This window comes from Triticum urartu, chromosome 6 (genome assembly GCF_003073215.2).
Source record: "Triticum urartu cultivar G1812 chromosome 6, Tu2.1, whole genome shotgun sequence".
NCBI lineage: Eukaryota > Viridiplantae > Streptophyta > Magnoliopsida > Poales > Poaceae > Triticum > Triticum urartu.
Window position 1 is genome coordinate 94,299,354 of NC_053027.1, and position 26,614 is coordinate 94,325,967.

Below are 26,614 nucleotides of genomic sequence, written 5' to 3' on the forward strand. Positions count from 1 at the left end.
AAAAAAAACTACAAAATTCCTACCATTCAGAATTCCTGCAAACCAAAGGAGGCCTAAAAAGAAAAGGAAGCCACTAGAGATCGGACTAGCAATTCATAGCATTCCATCGGATTTGTCCATAGAGCGTGAGTCGTTCACTTGGTAGTTTCTATGTACGTGTAGTTTGCTTCCGATAATCACACAAGGTTACAATTTCAAGTTATATCCCACTCTCTTTTGTGTATGCTGTTGTTTCGTGATCGGAAAGCACACTACTCAAAATACTGGGACTTACGGTTGTTTCATCATGAACCCAGTTACTGGATCGAGCGATCCACTCTTTTTTCAGTTGACAGCAGCGACCCACTTGTTAGGCGGTGCATGGGCATGCCACAGGCTGGGCATCTCATCAACGTAGGCGACCAACGTGGATCACAATCTGCGACAAAGATAGCCAAAAAGACATCGCGCTCAACACATGATGTATCCACGTCGTTTTCGAAACTTTTTCTCCGTGGTTTAGTTGGCAGCCGGCCTTTCCAACTAAAAAACCCTTGATATGACATGGCAATCAATGGAAGATGTAGTAAGTAGAGTTGGATCAGTCAAAAGATAAGCAATAAGAAGCTGGTCTTCAAAGTGAAAATCACCACAAACACGTCAGCATAAAGACCAGTTTCTTTTTGCTTGCTTTGCAGAGACAAGATCCTGGCAAGATTCAGATCTGACCAAAGATGGATTCAGAATTCAGATGCATGGATAGAAGAAAACAAAAATAAAAAAGGTCATGTTCAACCTCAGTACCCAGCTGTTGATTTGAGCAGGTAAAGTCTCCTATCACCCAGAGGTGCTGAAATGGCAGGTGTAGAAGGTCACCACCAAACTCTATTTACACCCTGGGTACAGAGCAACGGGGGGGTCACCATATGGGGTTGCTACGGTTTCAGAGGTCCTCTTAGTTTCTCAGCTTTCTAAGCTAACAGCAGATTGATGCGGGCACCGCATGATCCGCCATGCTGGTTAAATGTTCATGTCCCAAGCAAAAAAGATCCAGCCTGATCACCCTCCAGCAGTTATCATCCAGTAGAGTTGTTTTACCGTACAGACATCGGTGGGCAAAGAATCCCTAGGTAGTGCGAGAAGCTGAGCTAGCCCACCCTAGGTAGTGCGAGAAGCTGAGCTAGGCCACTCCAGATCCCTGTACTTCAGGACATCAACCTTGTCCAAGTCGTACGTCTGGCATATCCTTGAAATAGTGTCGCAATCCAGACCCTCGTCCAAGCCTCTCCTCTTAAGGAACCCATCGAGCTTCTGTGATGGCTGAAAGTTCTGTTGAATGAAATAACCACAGTAAGATAATTGACCATCCAGGAAATGAGATGGATGCTACAATTCACTCAAATATAGTTTCAGTCACACATGAGCCTACATGCATATGATAAGAGGGGCGCAAGAGCAACCATGCAAGCAACCATTACCCCACAACTCAATGACTCTTATTTGGACAAAACTGCCCGAGATGTATTATATTACAGAACATTGATCATCTTATGATGCTAAATATGGAATTCTGAAGATTTGTCTGTCCATTCGTAGTGGGGGCAGGTTATAGAGCGCTGAGAAGTGAGAACTCCAATAAGTGAAGAAAAACAATGAACTCTGTGGGGAACAAGATGATGGTTCATTGCAGTAAAACTGAAAATATCGTTTTTATATTTCAACTAAAAGTTATACATCAACATGCTTGATTGCCAGAGAAACTATATATTCGCAGGCTCGCAGTAAAAGCTGTGCCAAAACTGGTAACTACTCAAGGCCAAGGTGCAAGTATCCTCTTTTTCACTATTGTGATTACCCATGTAAGATGAACAAACAGTCGCACCAATCACCTAATGATGTAGTACTATAATAAGTTTAATAACCCAGGCAGGCCACACCAAGCTGCATGAGCAACAGAAAGATATACTGACAGAACTGATTGTCTGATTGTGATGATTGCTCAATGATTGATTGTTCTATCAGGAAGTCTGCCATGCCAGAAGAAAGCTACTAACAATAAATTCATCCATCCAAAGTCATGGTCATAGCGCACATGCTTGCATCTAAGTATGAAGGACATACGCCCGAGGTCAAACAAATCAGGCCTACTAAATAGAAGATTTCTGTTCAAGTAGATGACTTTTTAATTGAACTACTTCCTGCCACAAATCTCATTTGGGTGCGTATACTTAAAGACGCAGCATGTCTAGACCAATCAAGCGGCCCGAAGAACCCTCCATGGAACCTTTTGACAAACTTCATTGTGAATATACTCCAGGTTCACTCAATATGGTCACAGTAGGTAAGTGATAAGAACTCAGTTTAGCTAATAGTATATCACATGTAGTGATGAGAGGTTCCATGTTTGATCATCAATTTCTCAATTGTGTAATCTTATATTATATATTCCCTCTGTTCCTAAATATAAGTCCTTTTAGAGATTCCACTATAGAGACTACATTCGGATGTATATAGACGCCTTTTAGAGTATAAGTTCACTCATTTTGCTCCTTATGTAGTCTATAGTGGAATCTCTTAAAAGACTTATATTTAGGAACGGAGGGAGTACATTTTACCATTCAGGACATGACATGCATGGTACAAGCCACTCAAATATAATTTTAGTCACACGTAAGGCCCCATGGGCATGATATCAGAAGCGTCATTCAAATATATATTTTCTGAACCCCTTTCCATTAACTGAATAACGGAAATACATCTGTCCATGACCAGAGAAAGGAGACGGGAAAGGGGAGAGCGAGTTCAACGCACAGCCGGGAAACCCACTGCAGGTGCTCGTCATCGAAACACCTGCTGCAGGGCGAAACCCCGACTGCACCAAAGAAACTATCCTAACATAAAGTCATTCAAATATAACAACCTCATCTAGATAAACTTGAGGCCGCAGAACGAACAAAGAGTAGACTGGCAAACAACCATTACCCCAGACCCCAATGTCTTATTTGGACCTAATTCTGGAGATATATTATATTAAACAAATGCACATACCAAACACAATCATCTTATGATGCTAAATATGGAACTCTAAATATTTGCCAGCCATCCAACAATATTCAGGGTTAATTGCAGTGAAAATGAGAATGCCACTTCTAAAATTCAACACAAAACTGTTACATCACGTACCAAAAAAGAAAAACATCGACACGCTTGATTTTTGATTGCTAGAAAACTATAAATTCACTATGAAAGCTATGCCAAAACCGGTAAGTACTTCAGGCCAAGGTGCAAATATCATCTTTATCATCATGCTGTGATTACCATGTAAGATGAACAAGTGGTTGCACCAATCACCTAATCATTGTTGTATATAATCCAGACAGGCTAACTGTACACACCACCCATTAGGTGTATAACCAGTCAACAACTATACGAACTACAGAAAGGTAATACTAAAGTAACTGATTGTCTGATTGTGACGATTACTCAAATATAAGAGCGTTTAGATCACAACTTTAGTGATCTAAATGCTCTTATGTTTCTTTACAAAGGGAGTATTTCTCATTATACGGTGAAGTCTGGCATGCCAAAAAATACTCATCCGTTTTTGAATTAAATAGCTACCGGTGAAAGCTATAACATAAATTCGTCAATCCAAAGCCATGGTCATCCATGACTCTCTGTGCACACATATGCTTGCTTGCTGGTATGCAAGGGCATACACCACACATGGCATACACCCAAGGTCAAACAAATCATGCCTAGTAAACTGAAGAACTCTATGAAAGTAGATAAATTGTTTTAGTTTAAATACTTCCACAAATCTCTTTTGCACAATTCCTAGGAGCGTACATTTAAAAAGATAACTAAGTGGACATATTTGAGTATAACACATGTCTAAATCAATTATGTGAAATTTATTCCAGGTTCTCTTAATATGGTCACAGTAGGTAAGTGATAAGAATCCAGTTAGCTAATAGTATGTCTTATCTGTAATAAGAGGTCCTATGTTTAATCATCAATGATGGTAATATACATGTTACTGTTCATGGCATTATTCGTTCAGAACCGACTTTAATTCAAACAACAAATAAGAGATGACCAACTGCCAGAGGCACCCCAAGGATATAAGAATCTGAAGGTTTTACTCATTTTGAAGTTACAGTCAACTTACCCAAGGAGCATACTGTGAGTCGTCATCCTTTCTTGTACTCATTCCATTTTTCTTCTCGAGAAGGGTTTTCCCTTCACCTGAGCAGTCTGAAACTAGCAAGTGGAGTCTCTCGCTTCCCTGCATCAAAATAAATGTCAAAAAAACCTACATATTTCCATTCATGTATTGCTGACACAGATTTGCTATATATGTCATAGTGTAATCTCTAGCTCTCTACCAACAAAAGAAGACATGCAATGCAGTATAGCTCCATCCAACAGTCACCAAGTAGCAACTGCGTCATTGCCAATAACTCCCTTCCTAATTAACAAGACTTTCAATAACGTATTTGACTTACATGCCCTCTATAGTTTATATCCTCTGGAATTTTTGTGCACAAATTGTGCCCTACACACTACATACCAGTGCTGACTTCTGAGGGAGTATATGTTCACAAGTTGAAATTCAAACAAACTGGAATATGTTTGACATGTTTTGAACCTGGAGAGCTCGCCAGTGAGAATAAGCTCGAAACAGCGTCCAAAAAAATGGTATGTTCGGCAAAGGCAGTACCTGTAGATGAATAAAGAGTGTTCTGTTATGAAAGTTATTTGTCTTATGTAATAAAATACAACAATGCATCATACAATCAGATCCTTTGATTAACCAGATGATGGTAAAACCAGTAACCAGCATAATTAAATACAATAACTACATCATAAATGATTAACTACTAAACCATTTACAGGATAGAATGAACCACACTTCCACAAAAACAATCAGCACACAATACATGCCATGACTTTATCTTTCATTAACTGAATGAACATTGTGAATGTAAATCATACTTCCACAAACCTAAATCTGGTTCTCTAATCTTAACAATACACAAAATGACCTTATTATTTTCCTTTTGTTAATTTGAAGTACTAAGCCACAAAGTAGAGCGAGCACACAAGGAAGTTGCTTCAAGTAATAGACCTCAACCAACTGACATGTGTGCAACCTAGAAGGCTAGAATGCAGCAAAAACAAATATGTACATGATGTAACCATCACAAAGAAGATCTCATGATATCTTTGATCAACTCTTAACGGCAGTAAAATCAACGACAGATACAAAATAACAATATCTTTGGAATACATTTGAATAAATCCAATAGGCACACTTTCATTGATTGTAGCTAACACTCAAATTCTTACCATGAAAACGCTCGTTACTGGAAGCATGCAAATGCTGCCATACAGATATTTTTTGTGAATAGCTGCACCCCTAATACTCAAAAACCATGTAGAGACAAAGGTGTCAGGAAAGATCTAAATCGAACTAAACAATACACTTGTAAGGTCATAAAGCAATCACCTAACAGCAATGTGCCGCAGGCGTCGGCGCACGAGACGAGGATTTATACTGCAGTTACAAATTATGATTTAGAATAAATACTTAGGGGGGTAAGAGAAGGTATGTGAGTTCAAAAATGCCAGGTAACTGCATGGCAGGGAAAGACAAGTTTGCAAAAATTGTTGAAGCCAGATATATGCACAAAGTTCATCATACAGAACCCATCTAAATATACTAAAAGTATATATACATATGTCTGTCTCCTGCTCATAGTTAACGAGTTCTATCATTGGCGGCAATGCATATTCCCTGCTAATGGGAAGAAAATTCTATGAGACCAGGTCTCATTCCCCATCACGTGAGACCCCACCCAGAAAATGACACGGGTTTGGCACCCATCTCAAAGCATCTTCTTCTCCAAGCTTTACATCTCTGCCAAATTTCCATCGGCCGGCAATGTCTATCTCGTGGCTAGCCTTCTCCTAATGACAGTTGACTACCTGTGGCTGTAACCGGCCTGCCTGCCTGACTCTCACTCTGTACGGCCATGGCCACGCCGATGGAGGCGATCTGCAGGTGCAGAGCATGTCATTCTGATCACATCTCTGCAGTACAGTGAACCGCCGATGCCGCGATGGCCTTGGAGGCCGGTAGGCTGGATGGTTTTTGTACAACGAAGATGGCTAAGGATAAAAGAACAAGCTAGTAACAAACTAGCAATACGATGCTGTAGTTTTGGAATAGAACAGAAGTGGTTCGCCAGTAGCCATCACCAATTGAGCGATTGGTTCTGAGTCATGGCTCGCTAGCTGAAGCTGCACACTAGATGGGATTAAGGAGATAGAAGATGCTAATAGTCTGAGCTCCACGGTTTAAACAGATTGCTCGGCTGGGGATATCTTTGGGGAAGCAGATGCTTTGAGATATGTGCTAGACACGTGTCGTTTTCTGGGTGGGGTCTCACGTAATTGGAAAAGAGACCCGGTCTCATAGGATTTTTTTTCGTGCTAATGGCATATTACTTATGTACCTTCAGTAATAACGGATCTCCCTCCGATCTAAAGTAAGTGTCGATGTTTTGCACTCGGGCTAGTTCAAAACTGTGACACTTATTATGGATCAGAGGTAGTACTATTTACATTCAGAATCACAAACATCAGAAGATGTGCAATACAAGACCAACTGTTTTGAAGACCAACTCAGTAAGCACTAGCACCTTCCAACTATTTGAACACCACAAACCCAAAGAAAAAAAAATACAACTCAACTGGCATGCATATTTTACAGCCATGAAGAAACAATAACGCAAGCTTATCACCACTTACCTTGCAGGGTGGACGATTTCAAGCATGGAGACATCCTTGGTCAGTGACTTCAACAGAGTCTCTGATGGCCGCACCCGCGAAAGCAGCTTTAACCCAAAGCTGCACCACAACAAAGCTCAGTGTCTGATCGATCTTGCCACGCCCTTCCACACAACACACGCCAAATCTTAAACGCCCGACCTGTGGATCCGCCTCTTTACTGATCCCTCCGGCGCGCTGCCGAAACCAATCCACGCCCTGTTCATCTGCACACCCGAAAACAATATGCTAGTTACTCAATCAATAGTTGGTTCTCCCTGGCGAGTAACTTCTGCCCGGTTAAACATGTTACAGTGGCACATGCTTTAGTGCAATGGATCTTACTATGGAGGAATACAAGTAGGGTGGAAAGGACATGGAAACAGACAGAGCTATGTGCTGTCTATGAGGACGGCATACATGCATAAGAAAAACAGAAATTTCCATGTGTAAATCCAGAAATTTCACTTCCATTTGTGTTTCAACCGGAAGTCGTCATCCCATTTATGTCTTCATAATTTTATATTTTTACCTCTGAAAGACTGTTTCTGTACCATTTTCATCCTTAGACAAAATAAACCTCACGCACTTGTTAATGCATTTCCCTGCTGAAGAAAGGACCTGTGGAGGCCCAAGTATATCACATCTCACTTACAAGCATGAACAGACAGTAGAAAACTAGAAATTAATCTGTGGAGGATGGCATTTCTCAACAAGGTGACAGTAGAAAACTAGAAATTAATCTGTGGAAGATGGCATTTCACAACAAGGTTCAGTGTTCGCAAGTCGCAACAGATTGATTTCAACTGAAAACGTCAGTACATATCAATGCATGTTAACTAAACATTGGAAAACGAAATTCTACGAATTAATAGAACGCAGCCACGGTGAGATCCGGGACGGTTTAGCATCATCGGATCAACAAGAACATCAGCCGGTTTTGCTGCGGCCACATCAAGTGAACCAAAAACATTCGGCTGGAGCTGCCGAGATCATATGGTTCATTCATGCCCACCTAAGACCGTATACCGCAGGCACAGGCTAAGAGACACGCATAGCGAAAGGATGAATGCGACGGGCGGAGGAGGGGGGAGAGAGTGGGGGGCATTCCATCGAGCACCTTGTCGGCGACGAAGTCGGCCACGGCCTCGGCGTTCTCGGGCGCCGTGCGGCCGCCGGCGGAGATCCCGAGCCAGAGGTCCTTGAGGGTGGGCGGCGGCGGGAGAGCGCCGCTGCCCGCGGCGGAGGCGGAGGCGGAGGTGGCGGGGAGGACAGGGCGCGGGCGGGCGAAGCACCAGGCGCGGCCCCTGATGGGGAATACGACGACGCGGGCCTGCATGGCGGTGGCGGGGAGGCCGCCGGCGAGAGGCGAGGGGGAAGTGGCGGTTGATCGCGGCGGGGGACGCGGCGGGGCGGTGGTGGCGGCGAGGTGGTCCGGTGTGGAGCCTGTCGAGTGGGGTGTGAGGAGGCGACACCGACTCTTTTGTCTAGGTGGCGCGGGGTCGGGCTTTCTCGGGCGTCGGATCGGGATCGGAAGGCTTGACGAGATCATTACAAGTTTTTCTTTTTTGGACATTATGAGTTACTGCCAGTTCAGTGGAAAACACTGCTGTCAAGAAAAAATACTCCTAGTTCAGTGGAAAACACAAAACTGAATTTGAATATTCCAAAATACCGACTAGAATGTAGAAGCACAGACTCACGCGCACCACTGAAAACTCGAGATGCGAAGTTTTGGTCATAGACACCTTGTCGAGCGCCACCTTCCTTTGAAAGAATAGAAGTCAGGTAGTGACTCGCCCAACAGTATCAAATAATTTTTGTGTAATTTCACACCATAAAGTGGTATGTATTTACATGATAGGACAAATACAAATAGGCGCATAAATCGAAAAGCGAACCACATTTGTTTTGCGTTTCTTAGTGAAAGCGGAACGAGCATGGAAACATGTGTAACGTGATCTGGATGCCCTCGAGCATCATGTTATGCTCCTTGCAATTTGTGCACACGCATAACGTTATGATTCCGGGTGTCCGTTCAAGTAGCTTTAACATCTTAAAAACATACACCCATTGTTGTCATCAGGGTCATGGCACTATATGAAAAGATGCTAGTTCACGGGAGGTTACAGAAAAAAAAAATTACGGGACAAGGTGGGCGGTTATGGAGAAAATCAGAGGGTGGAACCCCACAGGTGAAATTTCAGGGGGAGGGGCTAATTTGTGAGGACACACTATCCCCATGTGATATTTGTATGATGGACTCCGTAAGTCTAGAATTATTGCAATACATGCATACTTTTTATAGTTTTTATTTCTTAAACTAGATCATCCAAAACAAATGGAATTTCACCCCTAGATACAATACAATACTCCCTCCACTCTTTAGATGGTGTATACACTGAGTCAAAAATCAATGTTTTCTAAGTTTGACCAAGCATATAAACAGAAATATGAAGATAAACAATTCTAAATCAATATCAACATATATACTATCACATACATTTTTATAATGTATTTATTTCATTTGTACTTGTTGATAGTTTCTTCTATATATATGTTTGATCAAACTTAGAAACAGTTGACTTTTTAACGGAACTATACTCCATCTATTCAGGGAAGGAGGGAGTACAAGACACACTGGTTAACTCATTTCTGAGAGAAAACTTTCTCTTGGGCCATAGTGTAACACAAATCTCATTTGCAAGCATTAACGGACAATATTTTCCTGTTTCTTTTTATTCAGAATATAAGTTGCCTTGAATCAAATTTCAAATTTTAACCAGATTATAGAAGAAAAAAATATGAACATTTACAAAATCATATCAACATCATCAGATGCATCATGGAATCAATTTTGCATATATTTTTAGTATTATAGGTGTTGATACTTTCTAATATAAATTTGATAAAAAAATTACAAAGTTTAATTTAAGAAAAATCTTGTAAGCCAAAGTAAAAAAGAAACGGAAGATAGCTGGGAACATATTCTGAGAGGGAGGTTCTAGGAAACACCTCCAAAGCCGTCTAATCACCATCGAACGAACGGCATTTTTCTGCTCAGGCAGTTTTCACCTCCGAACTTAGCCATTCTTACAAAATTGCCGTGGCAACTGTACTTTATTTGGCATGGGTTCACGGGGGAGAACGCTCCGAGAAGACATTCCCTAGATATTACGATCCAAAAGAAAAAGAGACGGAGGAAGTAAACAAACACACCACGCCAACAAGAAACCAAGGAGATCAAACAAGGGTCGAAACTAGTCGCGATTACCATAGGCAGCACACGGGGCGACCTCCCAGAATTTACAGGGTTCATCCAGAAGACGCATCGCATACGACAGGAAACGCAGCCCATCATCAGGTCTAACAACGGCTACCGCCACCACCCCTCTACATCAAGTCTGTCAGGGCAAGCAGAAAGGTTTTTCAGCAGGGAACGCTACGAGCATCTATGTACAACCAGTTCAGTTCAGTTCAGTTCCACGCCCTAAGCAACCACTAGACCCACTTGTCATCCGGGCCTCCCGCCCACTTGTCATCGCCACCTCCTGCCCACTTGTCATCGACGGCTCCTGCCTCTGGCGCTGAACCTGGCGCTCCAGCCTCCTGCTGGGGCAGTGGAGGAGGAGGAGGCAGAGGCAGATCATCTTCTGGCGTTCCATCCTCCTCATGCTGGGTCAGTGGAGGGGGAGGAGGCAGAGGCAGATCATCTTCTGGAGCCGCAGCCGGAGAAGCTGGAGTCTCCTGCTGGGTGATCGCAGACGGAGGTGGAGTTCCTGGCGGCGGGCCTGGCAGAGCGGCTTCCAAGTCCTCGCCTGGAGCCGGCTGAGACGCCCCGGCTTCAGTGGCTGGTGCCGCGCCTCCGTCGACCGTTGGTGGTCGATCGCGGTTGCGCTTCTTGAAGTGCATCTCACAGATGAGCTCGGCATGCTCCTCGTGGTTCTTCCTCACGTAGTTGTCCATGCACTTGATGTATGAGAAGTCTGTTTGGGTCCCATCTGATGACACCACGTAAAAGCACCGGCTGTCCTGGAAAACGTGGTGCTTGTTGACCTGCGAAATCAAACGAGGCCGTTAAGATCTTGCATGTTTTATTATGATGCGTCAGACAATAACACATTCCATCTCAGGGTTGAGCTGCCAGATCGGGACAGTAGCTCAGAATGCTGAAGGACAACACTTGGCTGCTTGAAACGAAATACTAAGGAATTGTTGATCCAACAACTGCAGAAACTCATGGCTTAATGCTAGCCATTGAGAAGGGCTATCAGCGAGTGGTGCCAAAAACAGACTGTCAGGTGGTAGTTATTTTGTGGCAAGCAGGCAAGTGCAGTCAGCAGGTGGCCAAGTTTTTAGAGAGATGGAGCAGCTCATCTCAACAACTCAGGGATTTAAGTCTTCAGAATAAAGCTAAAGGTGTTTAACTAAAAATATATATATAGAAGGCAAAAGGTAGCACAAGAATCCATACCATTATATGATCAATTTCACCAGACACCTTCTTTTCCTTTTCAGGGTGGTGCTCCAGAACTTTTTCTATGATAAACTTTTCATCCTCCAGGGGAAGCCTTATGCCATCACTGCAACATTTAAGATAATGGCAAAAACAAATATATTTAAGATGGTATAAACAAAATAACTGTTTGGCAACCATGAAGCACACAAAGCAAACAAGTAAACTGTGAGATGATTTACCTTGATTCACGGAAGATCTTTCTGACCATTGTTACAATGGGTTCAATTTCTTGTAGAACCTTTTTCGCCTCAGCTGGCAGTTCGTACCGTGGTCTTGGTGGCCTCTCAACAGGAGGTCTCATTGGGGGCCTGCCTGGATTGTCTCTTTGGTCCCTCCGGTTTTCTTTGGCCTCCCATCCATCTGCTTTCCAGCCTTTGTTGTTGCCAGAAGCATTGGTCTTCCATTTATCAGTACTCGAGTCATCGGCTTGAGCAGAACCCCAGCCATCCCAAGAATCTGGCTGCTTTGCATCTGAACTATCTCCCTGGGAAACTGGAGCAGCAGAACCCCAACCATCCCAAGAATCTGGCTGCTTTGCATCCGAGTTATCAGGTCCCTGGGAAACTGGAGCAGCACCCCACGCATTATCTGATGGTGAAGCAGACACATTACCCCAGGACTCCTGCTGTGCAGTAGAAGTCTGAGCCTTCGCTGCCACACTCCCCCAGGAACCATTCCCTGCGTCCATAGGCTCTGTGATAGAAGCTTTAGCTGCCACACTTCCCCAGGAATCATTCTTTGTGTCCATAGGCTCTGCAGTGGAAGTTTTAGCTGCCACACTTCCCCAGGAATCATCCCTTGCATAAGTTTGAGCTTTCGCTGCCATGCTCCCCCAGGAATCATTCTGTGCATCAATATGCTTTGCGGTAGAAGGTTGAGCCACACCTGCTACACTCCCCCATGGATCATCCTGTGCATCAACATTCTGGGTTGGCACATGACCCCATTGGTCTTGCTGCATATTGTGATCCTTCACTTTCATTTTGTCCCAGCTAGCACCACCTCCATCAGTATCCCTTTTACCACTCTGATCGGCCCAAGTATCGACTTCAGCTGATCCTTCAGATGCAATATTTTTGTCCTTTGCGTTTCCAGTGCCCCACCCTCCCCAACCAGAGGAATCATTCTCCACTGCTGGGGGCGCATTCCAACATGACTTGTCTTGCTCTGCTGGTTTTGCAGCTCCTGTGTCAACAGCTGCAGCTGCATTATTCCAGCCTCCTTCCGTATCCTTTTTAGCACCCTGGTCAGCCCAAGTGTCGGGTTCAGCTGGTTCTCCGGATACAATCTTTTTGTCATTTGCAGGTCCAGTGCCCCAGCCTGCCCAATCAGTGGAATCATTCTCCACTGTTGAGCCTCCTCCCCAGTTACCAGAATCATTCCCAGCATTTGCATTTTGTTCCCAGCTTGCACCCGCCGTTGTGCCATTTTCCCATGAGCTGTCCTTCTCAGTATTTTGCTGTTCAGGATCATCTTCAAAAGTGGGCATACCATGGATCCCATCCATTTCCGGTGATAAGCAAATATCATCCATTGCGTTGTCTTCAACAAGGTAGTCCACATCATCCAAGAATGTGTAAGCAGCCTTTTCTTGGTCGGTCCTCACCAAGGCCAGGAAATCATACAGGCCATCACCGTATTCCTTGTTGCTTTTCAGCTGCGATGATCAAATATGTTATTTATAATACTAGAAGCAGAGTGTCAAAAATAGACATAGACTAGAAACTACAACAAAAAAAGTAAAACATCGAGCCATTGATCTGGTGGACCATCTATTTATTAGTACATCACAACTGTTAGATTTACATAACCGTACCTAAACAGATTGTACCCATTAGATCTACATAATAGTACCTAAACAGATCACATCCATTAGATCTTCATAATAGTGTCTAAACGATAGAAAATGAACAGGCAAGATTTAAAAAGCAAAGAAGAACGGCTGAGATTTAAAGAAATCTTGGTGTCTATATGCTAGATGGTTTCTCACAAGTAGAAAGTTGTGGCAGGATTGCAATAAGAAAGATCCTCAAGAACTATGTTTAGCCCAAGGTTACAAACTTACAATTACAGCAATACATAAAATAGCGGTTTAGCATATTTTACAATAGACCATGCATCAGCGACAACACAGCTCATTGCCATGGACATATGATCATGCCATGGGGATAGAGGCAACCATGCATGCATACTCGAGAAGGTCTCTAGCATGCATCAGCGACAAGGTCACTGGTCATCAGTATGCATCAACCATGAGTCAGATAAGAGAATAATACATACACACAACAAGGACTCCCCAACACAACAAGACTTACTGCAGAATTAGTGATGTAGTATATGCATTTATTGATTTGCTTTCCTAGAAAACAGAAGAATTTAATTGCTTTCAGCCTTTGCCTCATAGATGAGCACAACCCAACCATATTGAAAATAGTGTTCATTAAACAAAGCACCTATTGACATGCATGCCACAAAAGAGAAAACAAAGCATTTGCTAGCCTATCACATGCTCCAATTATTTGCACTCTGACCTCACAGCGCCAAAGGTAATAATCCAAAAATTTACATTGCTGGCCTTTTTTCTTAAGTGGTCAGCTTTTGGCGTTGAATATCAGGGATGCGAAAAAGTTCTAGCACCTTTTGTAGTTTTGTAAAGATATCAATAATTACATTGCTTCAGATGGAGAAACAATAAGTCAATTAATAGGAGTAAGATGCGCATGCATATAAGCATATGGAGGTATGTAATTGCAGTACATAAAAAACACAAGTGCAATAAGGCAAGTGACAAATGCGTCGGTCACCTCTGCACTCTGCAGTAGACTGTGAAATTTTAAAATATTACAATATGTAGTCAATCTAGCCGTGCAAATGCACAGGCCACTCCACTAGTTAAAATATAGAAGTGTAATTTCACATGGTTGGATCATGCAGTGGAACGGCTTTATAGCAACATTCAAATTATTATCTTTGTAGTAAGAAAGAAAATAGTTTGATTGGCCCTACCATCTGAAGACCTTTTTACCCCCACTAAATATTGACTCAAGCTCGATTACTGATATGAATCGTAAGCTCCAGTGGGTTGAAAAACTAGCTTACCTGATTTTCGTTCCAAAGAATCTGAAAAGATGACCCAGTACCAAGTGCTGCATGCTTGCCCCACGAACAGGATGAGACCACAGAACCCAATGAATCAGAATGGCATTTCTCGGCAGCCTTCTCGAAGCATTTCATAGGGGTCTACAGAAGATCAGGAAATCAGCATAGTGCATGTGGTGATAAAACAAATCAGGAAATCTCAAAATGAACTTACAAGCAAGGTGGCCTCTGTAAAAGGTACTTGAACTTTTAATGAACGAAAGGTCGCCCTGTAACCACCATTGTGGAACCCATTCAAGTTCCCAGTGCATGTCATGCTGTTTGCCACAAGAACCAAATGGTCCTTCAGAATTCCTTTAGCAACCGTCTTCATGGTTTTCGAAAGGCGCTGCACAAAAGATCAAGCAAGAAAAATATCTAATGAAATAGGGCATAAATAAAGATAGAAATTGACAACAGGTGCGGCACAAATCAACAGCCGCAAAACAGTTGTAGCAAAATCGCTTTTCATAATAAATATTACAACACTTGAGTCAAGCAGGATGAAAGGTAAATCGCTAGGCAGCAATACATGTCAGATTTAAATGAACGACAAATTTACGATATGTCAGTATCGAAACTGAACCCAAAAAACAGAACCAAACCATCAACTTAGTATGGTTTTGGTTTATGGTATGCATGAAAATCGAAAACCATATGGCCTCGGTTAGTTTGGTATAAAAATAGAAAATTCTAACCAATTGCCGAACTCCTCTCACAGCAAAATTCTCCAACAGGCAGAGCCACTCACGCCGCCTAGCCACCCACCAAAACACCACAGCGGAGCTCTCTACCTTGCCTTCAATCTCTCTCCTACTCCCCTCCCTCCCTCTCTCTTAACCCAGACATTACATGTTTCCTAAAAGTATGCCTCATTTTTTAATTTACATCAACTTTGATTAGTTTGGTATTTACCAAAACCAAATCTTGCTTTGATTTATTAATATATTTACCGAAGCTTCAGTACAGTATTTACAGGAAAACCATATTTAACAAACCAAATAACTTTAGCTAGTCCCAGTGGTACAGGTACAGTCAAACTTGTGTTCGGAAAAAAAGATTATTTTGCAAAGATCATCCTAAGTTAAGGAAAAAAACAGGACTCCTACCAAGTATTTGAAACCTTTGTCACTTCAGTTTTTACAAAAAAAAAACTCTCAAGCTTTTGCAAATAAATGCAAGGCTAACCTGAACAACTTGATCAAAGGAGCATGATATGCCAAGAAGTTCTCGCACTTGCTGAATACCATAAGGTATTGACCTTTGTGTGTCAATGAGGTTCATGACTGGTATACATGCATCCATGGCAATTCTCCATGCATCACCGTTCTGCATAGCTTCCTTTTTCTCAACAATAATTTCTACTGCAGGCTCACCCTTTGATATCTTCTTTGTATGTTTAACCCAAGACGTTGCATCAGACCCAACCCACGTAAGTTTAGCCTCTTGAACTCGAGGATCACCTGCAGAGCAAATGGGAAAAAAAACTTGAGCGGAGAATCCTTCGCACACTTAAGAGAAGAAGCTGGTAGAACACCACCAAAATTGTTAAATAAAATCTTTAATGTCCCCTTGGAGAAAAAGATAGTTGAGTATATATACATTAATTTCTTACGCATAACATTGCAACAAAAAAATCAGTGGACCAGAAAATGAAATGGAACAGCAAATTGCCACATGACACATGCTATTATTCTGTAGGCCCAGACAGCAATCATCCGTTTGCATGTCAACTAGTTGGCAAATCTGTTGTATTGTTGCACTGACAAATTTGCATTTTTTTTCAAGGAAAATATCGATTATAAAATCTCAGCTGAATGGCATGCATCTATTGCATAAAAGGATATGTATTCATCATCAAAGTATGCAGGTATAAGGCCCCCTTTGTTTGGGCTACAGATTCCTGAGAATCACTTTGGCTGTGGATTCCTGAAAATCAGTTGTGGTTGTGGATTCCTGAGAATCAGAAGCTGGTTGTTGTTTACCTGCTGTTGGATAGTTCTAGGAACTGCAAGGGTTGTGAAATGTCAGTAATGTCCCTGAATGCTGAGCATGACGTTTATATGCTGATTCAGTGCAAATTAGCTGTTTTTCCAAGTATACTAGTTAGGTGCAAATTAACTGACCTCATATTCTTCTCACAAGATCATGCAAATGAAAGGCACCTGCACACGTACGGCTTCAGCAAGCATTGCCACGGCCGTGCTTTCCCCGCCTCGTGCTATCCCAGGTAAAAGTCCACGCAGGGAGTAGCAACAGAGATCGTGGGAGGCCGGCGTCCATGGTCAGCAGATGCTCGGCCCAACGGGGTGACGTCCGGCCAGATCATCTCGGGATGGCCCCCCTCGCAGTAGCGGAGCTACACAATTTTTGTTGGGCGGGCCAAGCTGAAGGAACGCATTGTTTTTCTCCCACATGACCCAACTTTTGCCTTCATTATTCACTGTTTTGGTCGTGGATTGGGCGGGCCACGGCCATGTTTTGTTTCAACTAAGCTCCGCCTCTGCCCCCTCGTGCTTTCAGCGGGAGGATGGGGGCGTGAGCCAGCAGCGGCGGTCCGTAGCGGGATCGGACGGAAGAGATGGGAGGAGGACGGGGCGAGCAACGACCGTGGGTGGGGTGAGAGCGGCGGCGGCAGGAGAGACTAGTTGCTGGGACAGTTCGCTTGGATAAGGTTGCGGTGGCAGTTTGGTTGTAATTTGGACTGCAAATAGGGGCAACGGCTCAGGACGAATCGTTTTCTTTTGTGGGAAGCTGCAGAATCGGCAGAATCACCAAAATTGCAGCTTACGGATTCACCCGTCTGGTAGTTCATTTTTTAGAATTGATTCTACGAAGCTCGATAGGAATCTGATGTGTTTGTTTCAGATTTTGATTTTGGAAGGCCTAGAATCTAGAATCACTAGCTGCAGCCCAAACAAAGGCCGCCTAAATAGGGCATGTGAGGACACCCAAAAGGAGTAGACACTTGAAAACATTAGTCACAAATTTACTGTTTTGGTTCCTAAGTGTGTTCAGAGTTCAGTACCTGGCCCTAAGCATCTTAAACACAGGAACTCAGAATGCCCTACCACCAGTCCACTGAAAACAATAGCCTCATCCAAGAACACAGTAATAGGCGACTACCGACTATACGCATGATATATATACGACAGGTGTTGACAAATCAAAGTGCAGTACATCAGATCTTTCATACAGTAAGATAGGAGAAACCAATTTATTTTTAACAAAAGACTGTAATTTAAGAATATGCAATGAATGAAATTTCCATGGCTGACTAGTTTCTGCAGCTAACAGTACCTTTTATGATTATCTCCAGAAGCACACCACAGAGAGAATCAGCTAACACATTCACTGCTTTCTCAACGGAATCAGATAACATAGGGATGTCCTCAGAAAAAGAGAACTGCAAACATGGAACCTTCCCATCACCCGGCTTCTGCGCAAATGAACATTCACTGCCAAGATTAAGGAGGAAAAAATATCCATCAGATCAACCTTAATAATATCAGCAATCACAGATTATGTCGCGTTAAACAGACAAAAGTGTGGTAACACTGAATAGTACATAACAAAGAGGTGGTTCCCAATTGATAATGTACTGAAGCTCCTTGTGTCAAGACAAATCCCCATTATGACATTAATGGATTAAGCTTCAGTCACACGGGTGCAGGGTGCCAGTTCATTGGTATGAATAACTAAAAACAGATTTGGGCATTGACTAGGAAGCAAATAGACGATGGATATAGTGCAACAACAAGAAAATACAAAATTTCTAACATACTTAAGCATGTTTTAGTATCATTGCTATAGAGCAGATAACCTCATGTTAAACTAAGAACATGCAGAAAATACAAAGTTAACCCTCTGATCACAAATAAGTCCATGCAGCCATTTAGACTTCTCCATATAAAGTCATTCTATAACTGGCAATGATTACTCCTTTATTATACCCTTGGTGTCATGTTTAGGGGTTGGAATTAACATTTAAACAGCAAGAGTGAATTGATTATGTAAGAGAAAGGGCTAGCTTGTGTAGGAATCACTGAAGGGCAGTAAAGTAATTTCGTGTGAAAGAAAATCATTTTGTGTGTAACTTGATTCTTGTGCATACAGCTAAAAAGGTTTCATTATTTGCAGTTGGGCGGAATATGAAGTATCATCATCCAGTAGGAAAATATTTTCATCATTACAGAATCGACCTTTCCCCTTCTTTTTTGTTACAGCTATACTACTTCAATGGAGTGAAGATATTTTGGTCGCAAAGAGTGCATATGGCTACAATTGAGGTTAGCCATCTTCTCACTCGCCGCCTCAGTATTTCATTCTGAGTTGGTTATTTATCAGATAGGTCAATCTCACTAGCCCACACACAGGTGACAATTTTAATCCTGGGATGCCGAATCGGTGGTTAGATTTTTTATTCCCCCCTTGTCATCGACGTAACGCCCTATCCCGAAACACTTCACTTCCTAACATAATCTTCCACATCTTGTCTTCATCTAAGGTATTCACAGCATGTGTTTACAACACAGTACACATGCATGTGAGAGAGCATGTTAAAGAATCTATGTATAAAAACATGAAGGAAACATTTACAGACAACATTAAGAATTCAGTTTTCATGTTGAGATATTAGGCATTACCCATCTTGATCAAAGACAACACAAGTATACAATACCCTGAAGCAAAATTAGCATGTCACCAGCATCCAGTAACCACTACCAGCTAAAATGAGGCCTACCTCAGTCCTGAGCAATAGCCATGGTATCTAAGATGTAACAGAAAACCCAATGCAGAGTAGAGAATAAAAAGTTTACCAAGTAGAGAAAGTAATCTTTTTAAACAGGTGACCAAGAGTTCCTTTCTTATTGGCATGTTTCCCAGAAACTTCTTGGCATTTCTGAAGAATCTCATCAGTGCTAACGTTTATCTTTTCTAAATGTGCCTGCAAGAAATGCATACATATTCATATGCATCATATATACTTATAAAAACACAGCCTGTATGTGAAAAGCTAAAAAAACATCACAATACCTTTTCAAGATGAATATGGCCAACAAATGCTGGCGTGGCTTCTGAAATTGCATCTAAACTAACTTGTTTCTTATACCTGGAAATGCAGATGTCATATCCGTGCTATTTGGCGCAAATGACAACAAATACTAAAAAGAATGTATAGAAGTAACTAGAATGACGGCATGAAAATACATACTCGATGCAGATGTCAGTGGCACAATCCTCTAGTGTGACTCTCTTTAGGCAACCCTGCACTGCAATAGCAGCCTTCTCTTTGCAAAATTTCTTGGGGCAAGAGCAGTCATTCAGGAACAGGATAACTTTTCGATCCTTCGCATCATTTTTATAGCTAACTTTTGTCTTAAGTATTTCCTGTTGGTTTAAGAAAATGTTAAACAGTAGGTACAACATAGCTTGAGATACCGATGCATATGATAGTGATTACATTAGTTTACAACATAGTTACCTTCATCAACTCCCATGAAGTATTATTACTCTGAGAAGAGTCCAAGACAGCCTTATAAGCGGGGTTGGAGATAGCAGTGGCAGCTAAGACACCCACCGGTTCTCCAGGAGCTATAGCACTTGGAAAATCTGTGTCATCTTCTTCTTTGTACTTCAGCTGCATGATTGAATTGCTGCAGATGTTTCTCACAGTTCCATCATAGCATATAACTACGTCTCGCAAGATGGCCATTAGACTCTTGAACAGAGTTCCTGGTTCTGTCAACCCTCTTGAGGAGCGGACAATAGTTTCTCTTGTACATATAGAATGTACTAGCTCCTCATAAGGATTGAGACCATGAAAATATGCACTTCGCACAAGACCATACGCCTCTGGTGGGTGTTGAACTCCATCTTCAATCGGTGGGTGTCTATTGACAAAACTTGAGAAGCAATCGTCCACCAGACACCTTGAATAGAACTTCCCCTCGCGGTAGAGCTGCGGACCAACAAAAGCAAGCTGTTGAACAACTTTTGACACTGAAGAGTCACTCTTTGGGTCAATGAGAAGACCAAGACGAGAGGATTTCACGACAAAATCTGCAATTTGTTGTTTGACGTCCTTCAGATTGTTGTCAACTCTTGTTTCCACAGACTGGCTACTCGAGCACCTTGACTGCTCCAGTACAAGAGACTGCTTTTTAATACACTCCTGTGCTTCTTCCAACAAAGGCTTGGGTACACTAAAATCTTGCAGGCTTACACTAAAGCCATCCAGAAGCAAGAATTCCATCAGAAGGGGTTGCAGCGCATTCAAAAACTTGAGCGCATCTCCTGGTCCCTTGACAGCAAGAATGGAGGACACCAAGTCCGAAAACGAGGCCTGAACGGATTCTTTGTCAATATCCAGTCTTATGACAGTGCTGTCCCTAACTAGGAATCTATCCCCTTCACATGTCAATTCTGCTGGCAACGCACTTTGCATTATTTGTGCGATTGTCCAGCATGGCTTAGACTTGACCACAGCAGGGGGAGGAAGAGAAAGCGACAGGAGCATTGCCAGCTGGTTTGCTGATTCTTTGCTTAACATGGTTCTAGAAGACATGTGCTTCAGAGCAAGCAAGCTGTCATTCGCTAGCTGGAGATTTACTTTTCCGTTGTGTGAATTAGTCAGTTGCTTCTCCACGCTGAAAAGTTCCAATGCTTCCGCTTTAGCAGCAAGTGACTGAGGATAATAAATATGCACACAATCACCATCAAAATCTGCTGCAAGAGGAGAGCATATAAGGGGGTTGATTTTGACAGTATGATCATCATGGATGTATACAGTAAATGCCTGGAGAGAATGCTTGTGAGTACTAGGTGGCCTGTTAAGGAACACAACATCACCATCAACAATTCTTCTACTGATCGTTTGACCCACTTTAAGAGTGGTATATCCTTTTGATCCTACAGTGATTGCATATGTTGTTTGACCATCTCTATAAGTCAAACACAACCCCTTGTCAACAACCTCTTGCAATCTATTTATGTTGATATCTGTAACCTGTTCTTCAAAAGTAATTCTTTTTGCCACTTCAGAAGGCAGTCCAACTACATCTGCTCCAATATACGGGTCTCCAGTAAGTACACTGCGTGATGAAAATCCTGATCCTTTGCTGATAAAAAGTGTTCTCATCTTTTCGAGCCATTGCTTTGTTGACAAATGAGATGAATCTGTGCTAACTGCAAATCTCTTTGCGTCTTGAGGACCCTTCAAAACAATAACCTGTTCTTCAAAAGTAATTCTTTTTGCCACTTCAGAAGGCAGTCCAACTACATCTGCTCCAATATACGGGTCTCCAGTAAGTACACTGCGTGATGAAAATCCTGATCCTTTGCTGATAAAAAGTGTTCTCATCTTTTCGAGCCATTGCTTTGTTGACAAATGTTTACTCTAACTGACACGATTGACGTCTTAGAGAAACGCAGAACTCCTGAAGTTTTGTTTCTCAGATCAAAAGAAGTACTTAGACATTTTCTTCGTGCTAAATGGCTCTGATCTAGGAGATGGTTCTTAGACCAAGAATACTTTGCGAAGGTGCCATTTACGTTGGTGAGACTATATGTTCGTGATCCCAGAAAGCTCTATCGGTGGTTCTATGACGTCGAAATTCTAACACTCTCAAGAGGATACACAATCATACCTATTTTTTATACACCAGTTCAGTGCTGTTCATAGAAGCCAATACTGTACCTTTCAGCTTTAACGATTGATGAGTCTTCTCCTAACAGTCTGACTGTTAGTATATACTTCTAAGGATTGAAAACATTAGTTTTGCTTAAAATCATGACAATATCTTGGTTAACATTAGGACATTGAAAATTTGCAGATCCACTACTAAATCTTCGTTTGAACTTGTCAGATCTTGATTTTAAGTACGTGGTAGTTTATACTTATTGAATCTATTAAAAAGATTAGAGTGTCCTGAAACATCAAGGGGACTCGACATTGTATATAACCAGTTATCTTACAAGATCCAGTCGCACAAGTCTTAGTACACTGATGCTTTCAAACTGCCCATCTGGTTAGAACTAAATAGAAATACTGGATAGATAAACATTCCATGAGAAAGTTGTTTCTATATCTCCCGTACTAGACTTTGTTTTTCGTTTTAATATATACCCTATAACATCCATATTGCTGGTCAGTCAGTTTAATCAAGTTTTAGGCCCTTTACTGTGTCCTTACTTTAGGTATCCTGTATACAGGAGACGATAGTAGACACTTAAGACCTTATATCTCCAGTCAATCCACATGACCTTGGGCCTCAAGTACTGTGTATAGGCATTACCGATGTTTTAGGGGCACGTCGATCGAAAAAAAAGCACAGTAGGCCTTAGAAGAAATTATATAATTTTCGGACCGTTTATTATGTCCTTACTCTATCATCCAACGACCTATGTTTTTGTGACCATTGAGTCATTTTTTATTAGTTCCCTGTTCATTAACAATCGGGAACCCGGAGTCCATGACACTAGGAATGAAATCCGTAATGGTACAAAACCCCCCATTTCTTAGGATGTCACTCATGAGATTAACATTCCAGGATATACCACCCTACAGATTGTAATTGTATAGAAATGCATTCCGGAATATACCACCCTATGTATCATTCGAAGGTAATTGACCTTATCAAGGGATGAAAGCTCCTCACACGTGGAAAGACAGGGAGAAAATGTAGTTCATCTGGTAAATATGTAAACAGAAAAACAGAACATCTATCTGGGCATGTGCACCAGCTAGTCTTATCCAGCGACACTTCTCAGACGTCCGATCTAGTACAATCCGCAGCCCCCATCAGCGATTTGTGTTCTTGCGTCAAAAGGTACTGGGAAATTCCTGCGGGTTGTACTACTTGAGATAATTGTATAGAAATGCATTCCGGAATATACCACCCTATGTATCATTCGAAGGTAATTGACCTTATCAAGGGATGAAAGCTCCTCACACGTGGAAAGACAGGGAGAAAATGTAGTTCATCTGGTAAATATGTAAACAGAAAAACAGAACATCTATCTGTCCGCAGCCCCCATCAGCGATTTGTGTTCTTGCGTCAAAAGGTACTGGGAAATTCCTGCGGGTTGTACTACTTGAGATAAGGGTACAAGATACCCTCAAAATGCGACGGTCATATCTCCAAACGCCTTGGCCATATAGGGTACTCCTCCAGAAAAACAAAAAAAAAGAAAGGTACCGGCAAATATATATTTCACATGTCGGTACCTCTTGTGCACACATCACCTATTCTTGAGATTTTTCGGAACGTTTCAAACAGCATAGTTCTTCCCAAACTTAAAGGGTGTATCTGGATCTTTACTGTCCAAAGAAGCTACAATAACATCTTGAAAACAGAACAAGGTGAAATTATTACCTCTACTGGAAGCAATGTCCTACAGTGAGAGGCTCCACCATGGTGAAACCCCCCATATTTGTCAAGGAAGTCCCAAGAGCGTTCTGTCATATGTTTCTTTGGGGGTGCTCTCAACTCTAAACGAAATGCACCATCTTCTGTCTTGATTTCCTTCAAATATAGTGCCGGGAGACCCTAAAAGAAATAAAGATGAGAAACATCAGTTGACACTCATCCAGATCGCACTTGTCGTAGTGACATGCTGTAAAGTAGGAAGCCATTCACTGATTTAAATAAAAATAATGGCACTGGTGATAGTCTCTGATGCCATGGTTGTTGGTTATATCTTCCAAGTTTCAGTAGCATTCTGAATAGGTAGCATTAGAGGAATTATGAGTACAGTAAATTCTGGTGACAATATGTCACATACCAAAATAGAACTAAATCAAGTACACTATTATGGCATTCCATTTCTCTAAAGAAAAGAACTTCCCAATCAATTAGCACCTATGTGCATAACTTCAATTTGAAAAAGAAAAAAGAACAAGAAGAACCCGCAATCATACTCAAGGTTACCAAGCCAACACTATAAAACAAGAGGTGTGGGATATGCTCTCTCCTACCGGACTTCTGGTTAAGTTAAAGACCAGCTACCTATATAACTTGGACTAAATACGAGTGAGGTCAAATTCAAAACACTGGCATAAATGGCTACTGCTTGAAGTATGGCATCTATCAAATTCAAGGCGTGAGAAGAATATATTAAGGTTGACAAGTACCCGACAGTAGTGACATGCCGTTACCGACACATTTTCCTTTCCATTCTTCTGTTTAACCTGAGACATGAAATGTCAAGATTTAGATCGAAACAGGGAAATCGGTATAGAAGAATAACATGGTAAGATTAAGCTGTTTTGACCAATACATACCTTTCCTTTCTTGATACGAAGGCACTTCAGACATACCATGCTCAGTAGTTGCCTAAGCTCACTGACATGACACGGGTGATATACAGGTACAGGCAGCTCAATGAACCCGAAATGCCCTGGAAGGTCATATTGATTTTATTAGTAACAAGAGAAAAGGGATCCTGGACTGCTAAAGGACAATGTTTGGGGCATGAAGAAAAACTAATGAGAAGTAGTTTTAGAACCTTCGCATTTGCCGTTTTCCGTGGCACCACATGACTCGCATTTGCCTGTTTCCAGTGGTAAGCCAAGGAAAGGGTTCCCAAGCTGACTAGGATGAGTAACAGGACAGTCATTTATAGAGTAGGCACACTGCAGAACACAAAATTTTGCACATTAGTAATGTTCAAAAAAACAAATAGTCCTCACCATAATATAACAAAAGCGGTGATGAAAAATTAAAAAAACTGTGCCGTTAAATGATTGCATAAAAAATCAAACATTTGATACACATGGATGGAGTAGCATGTAACAGTAAGTAATCCAGTTCATGAATGGACATTTATATAGCTTAGCTAATGGAACAACAATGTCCCTGTATCAGTCATCCCCCAAAAGGAAAAAGGAAAATGTCAGAACTCAATATTATCTATAACATATAGCCCGCAGGGTGTTCTCATGGCATTTATCTTGCAAATACAGAGAACTTTTTGCGACTGTCCAAAGTAACCTCGCAGACCGATCAAAATTACTGATTTCAATCAAATATTCATGAAACAGAGGCAGCTCTCTCAAACTTGAGAGATCAAGTTGACAGTCTTTTTAGTCGAGCATGCATCTCTGCAAATCCGATAGTAAATTCATCAAGAAGAAGAACGTACTATCTCCTCCTCAGTGGATAGGCTAAGCTTTATGCTCTTGATGGCACCTTCGGCGACCAGCACTGCCGATTGGTCCTCCTCCTCCATCGCTCTGCAACCGAAGGGACAAACCAGTCACATAATATACAGTTAAAAGAATGAATCGATAGATAAATAGATGAGCGATAAGCAACAACCCCAGGCGCAGGCCCAGAGACGCCCCCAAGAAAAAAGAACCCAAAGAAAAACAGAAACCAAAAGCCCCCAAAAAGATCCAAAACAGATGAATCCAAGACTAATTTCGTCAGAGATGAAACCCACAGCACCCAAAACGAACTGACTAATCGATCCTCCCGGGGACATCCGTATGTCCTGGCGCCCTACACTGACCGCGAAAAGAAAGGGGAATTTTTTTCTCCCTGCCAAGAAAGCAAGAACCATCAAAACTCACAGGAACGACGCGAAAAGACCCGACTTTTTCCCTGCCAAAAGCAACCCAAAACTCGCCGCGAAAACCACACTCCATACAAACGCGGAGAGACGCGAACGGCATGAACGGACCAAAACCCGCCCCCAAAACCCAAGAACCCCCATTCCGGGGGACCCACCGGCCAGTCCCCCGATCGCCCGAATCCGGGCCGCATCGCGGCGACGGGGCGGGATCGAAGCCCCGGTCCAAGATTAATAAAAACTCCCCTCGCTTACCAGACGCTCCACCTCGCCGGCGCCGTCCCCCCGTCGTCGTCGTCGCCGCCGGGGCGCCCGCCTTCCCCGAACCAGCCCTAAAACCCTAGAGCGGCGGAGCGGCCGGAGAGAGGGGAATGGGAGGAGTTAGCAGCGGCGGAGCGGCCGGAGACGCCGAGGAGGGGCCGAGGACGCGCTTTTACTGTGGGAGGGGGTGCGGGAGGGGGGGGGGGGGGGGGGGGGGGGGGGGGGGTGGTAGTGGAGGTGGAGGTGTGCCGTTCCGCGTGTCTGTGGGGACTGAGCAGTCGCCCCTCCGGCAGGCACAGAGAGAGATGG

At 42.5% G+C, this 26,614-nt stretch overlaps 2 protein-coding genes across 2 annotated transcripts; both read right to left on the reverse strand.

Annotated features, from left to right (window-relative positions):
* Nucleotides 1-575: 575 nt before the first annotated feature.
* Nucleotides 576-8,314, reverse strand: LOC125515618. The gene is made up of 8 exons (XM_048681127.1): nt 7,934-8,314; nt 6,976-7,040; nt 6,796-6,894; nt 5,492-5,539; nt 5,332-5,401; nt 4,631-4,702; nt 4,151-4,267; nt 576-1,308 (listed from the first exon to the last, which is right to left on the reverse strand). Exons 1-8 carry the CDS (start codon nt 8,150-8,152, stop codon nt 1,138-1,140), a joined length of 861 nt encoding a protein of 286 aa, XP_048537084.1. The 5' UTR covers nt 8,153-8,314; the 3' UTR covers nt 576-1,137.
* A 1,751-nt stretch (nt 8,315-10,065) lies between these two features.
* On the reverse strand, nt 10,066-26,203 carry LOC125516603 (DNA-directed RNA polymerase V subunit 1-like). The gene is made up of 17 exons (XM_048681983.1): nt 26,046-26,203; nt 25,616-25,706; nt 24,980-25,106; nt 24,756-24,871; nt 24,606-24,662; nt 23,810-24,021; nt 19,956-21,786; nt 19,686-19,861; nt 19,508-19,583; nt 19,291-19,418; nt 17,771-17,928; nt 15,659-15,933; nt 14,646-14,819; nt 14,432-14,572; nt 11,512-12,989; nt 11,288-11,396; nt 10,066-10,869 (listed from the first exon to the last, which is right to left on the reverse strand). The coding sequence occupies exons 1-17, from the start codon at nt 26,186-26,188 to the stop codon at nt 10,315-10,317; spliced, it is 5,847 nt and encodes a 1,948-aa protein (XP_048537940.1). The 5' UTR covers nt 26,189-26,203; the 3' UTR covers nt 10,066-10,314.
* Nucleotides 26,204-26,614: the final 411 nt, after the last annotated feature.

What these genes read in the sequence shown, in the direction of transcription:
- LOC125516603 (XM_048681983.1), bottom strand. Translation starts at nt 26,188, where the DNA reads ATGGGGGTTCTTGGGTTTTGGGGGCGGGTTTTGGTCCGTTCATGCCGT. An exon ending in GGAAAACGGCAAATGCGAAG is followed by an intron (nt 24,872 to 24,979) that starts GTTCTAAAACTA and finishes ATGACCTTCCAG; the next exon opens with GGCATTTCGGGTTCATTGAG. An exon ending in AAGATTACTTTCTCTACTTG is followed by an intron (nt 17,929 to 19,290) that starts GTAAACTTTTTA and finishes TAATCTTGGCAG; the next exon opens with TGAATGTTCATTTGCGCAGA.
- LOC125515618 (XM_048681127.1), bottom strand. Translation starts at nt 8,152, where the DNA reads ATGCAGGCCCGCGTCGTCGTATTCCCCATCAGGGGCCGCGCCTGGTGC. An exon ending in CAGTAACGAGCGTTTTCATG is followed by an intron (nt 4,703 to 5,331) that starts GTAAGAATTTGA and finishes ATTCATCTACAG; the next exon opens with GTACTGCCTTTGCCGAACAT. An exon ending in ACTCACAGTATGCTCCTTGG is followed by an intron (nt 1,309 to 4,150) that starts GTAAGTTGACTG and finishes TTCATTCAACAG; the next exon opens with AACTTTCAGCCATCACAGAA.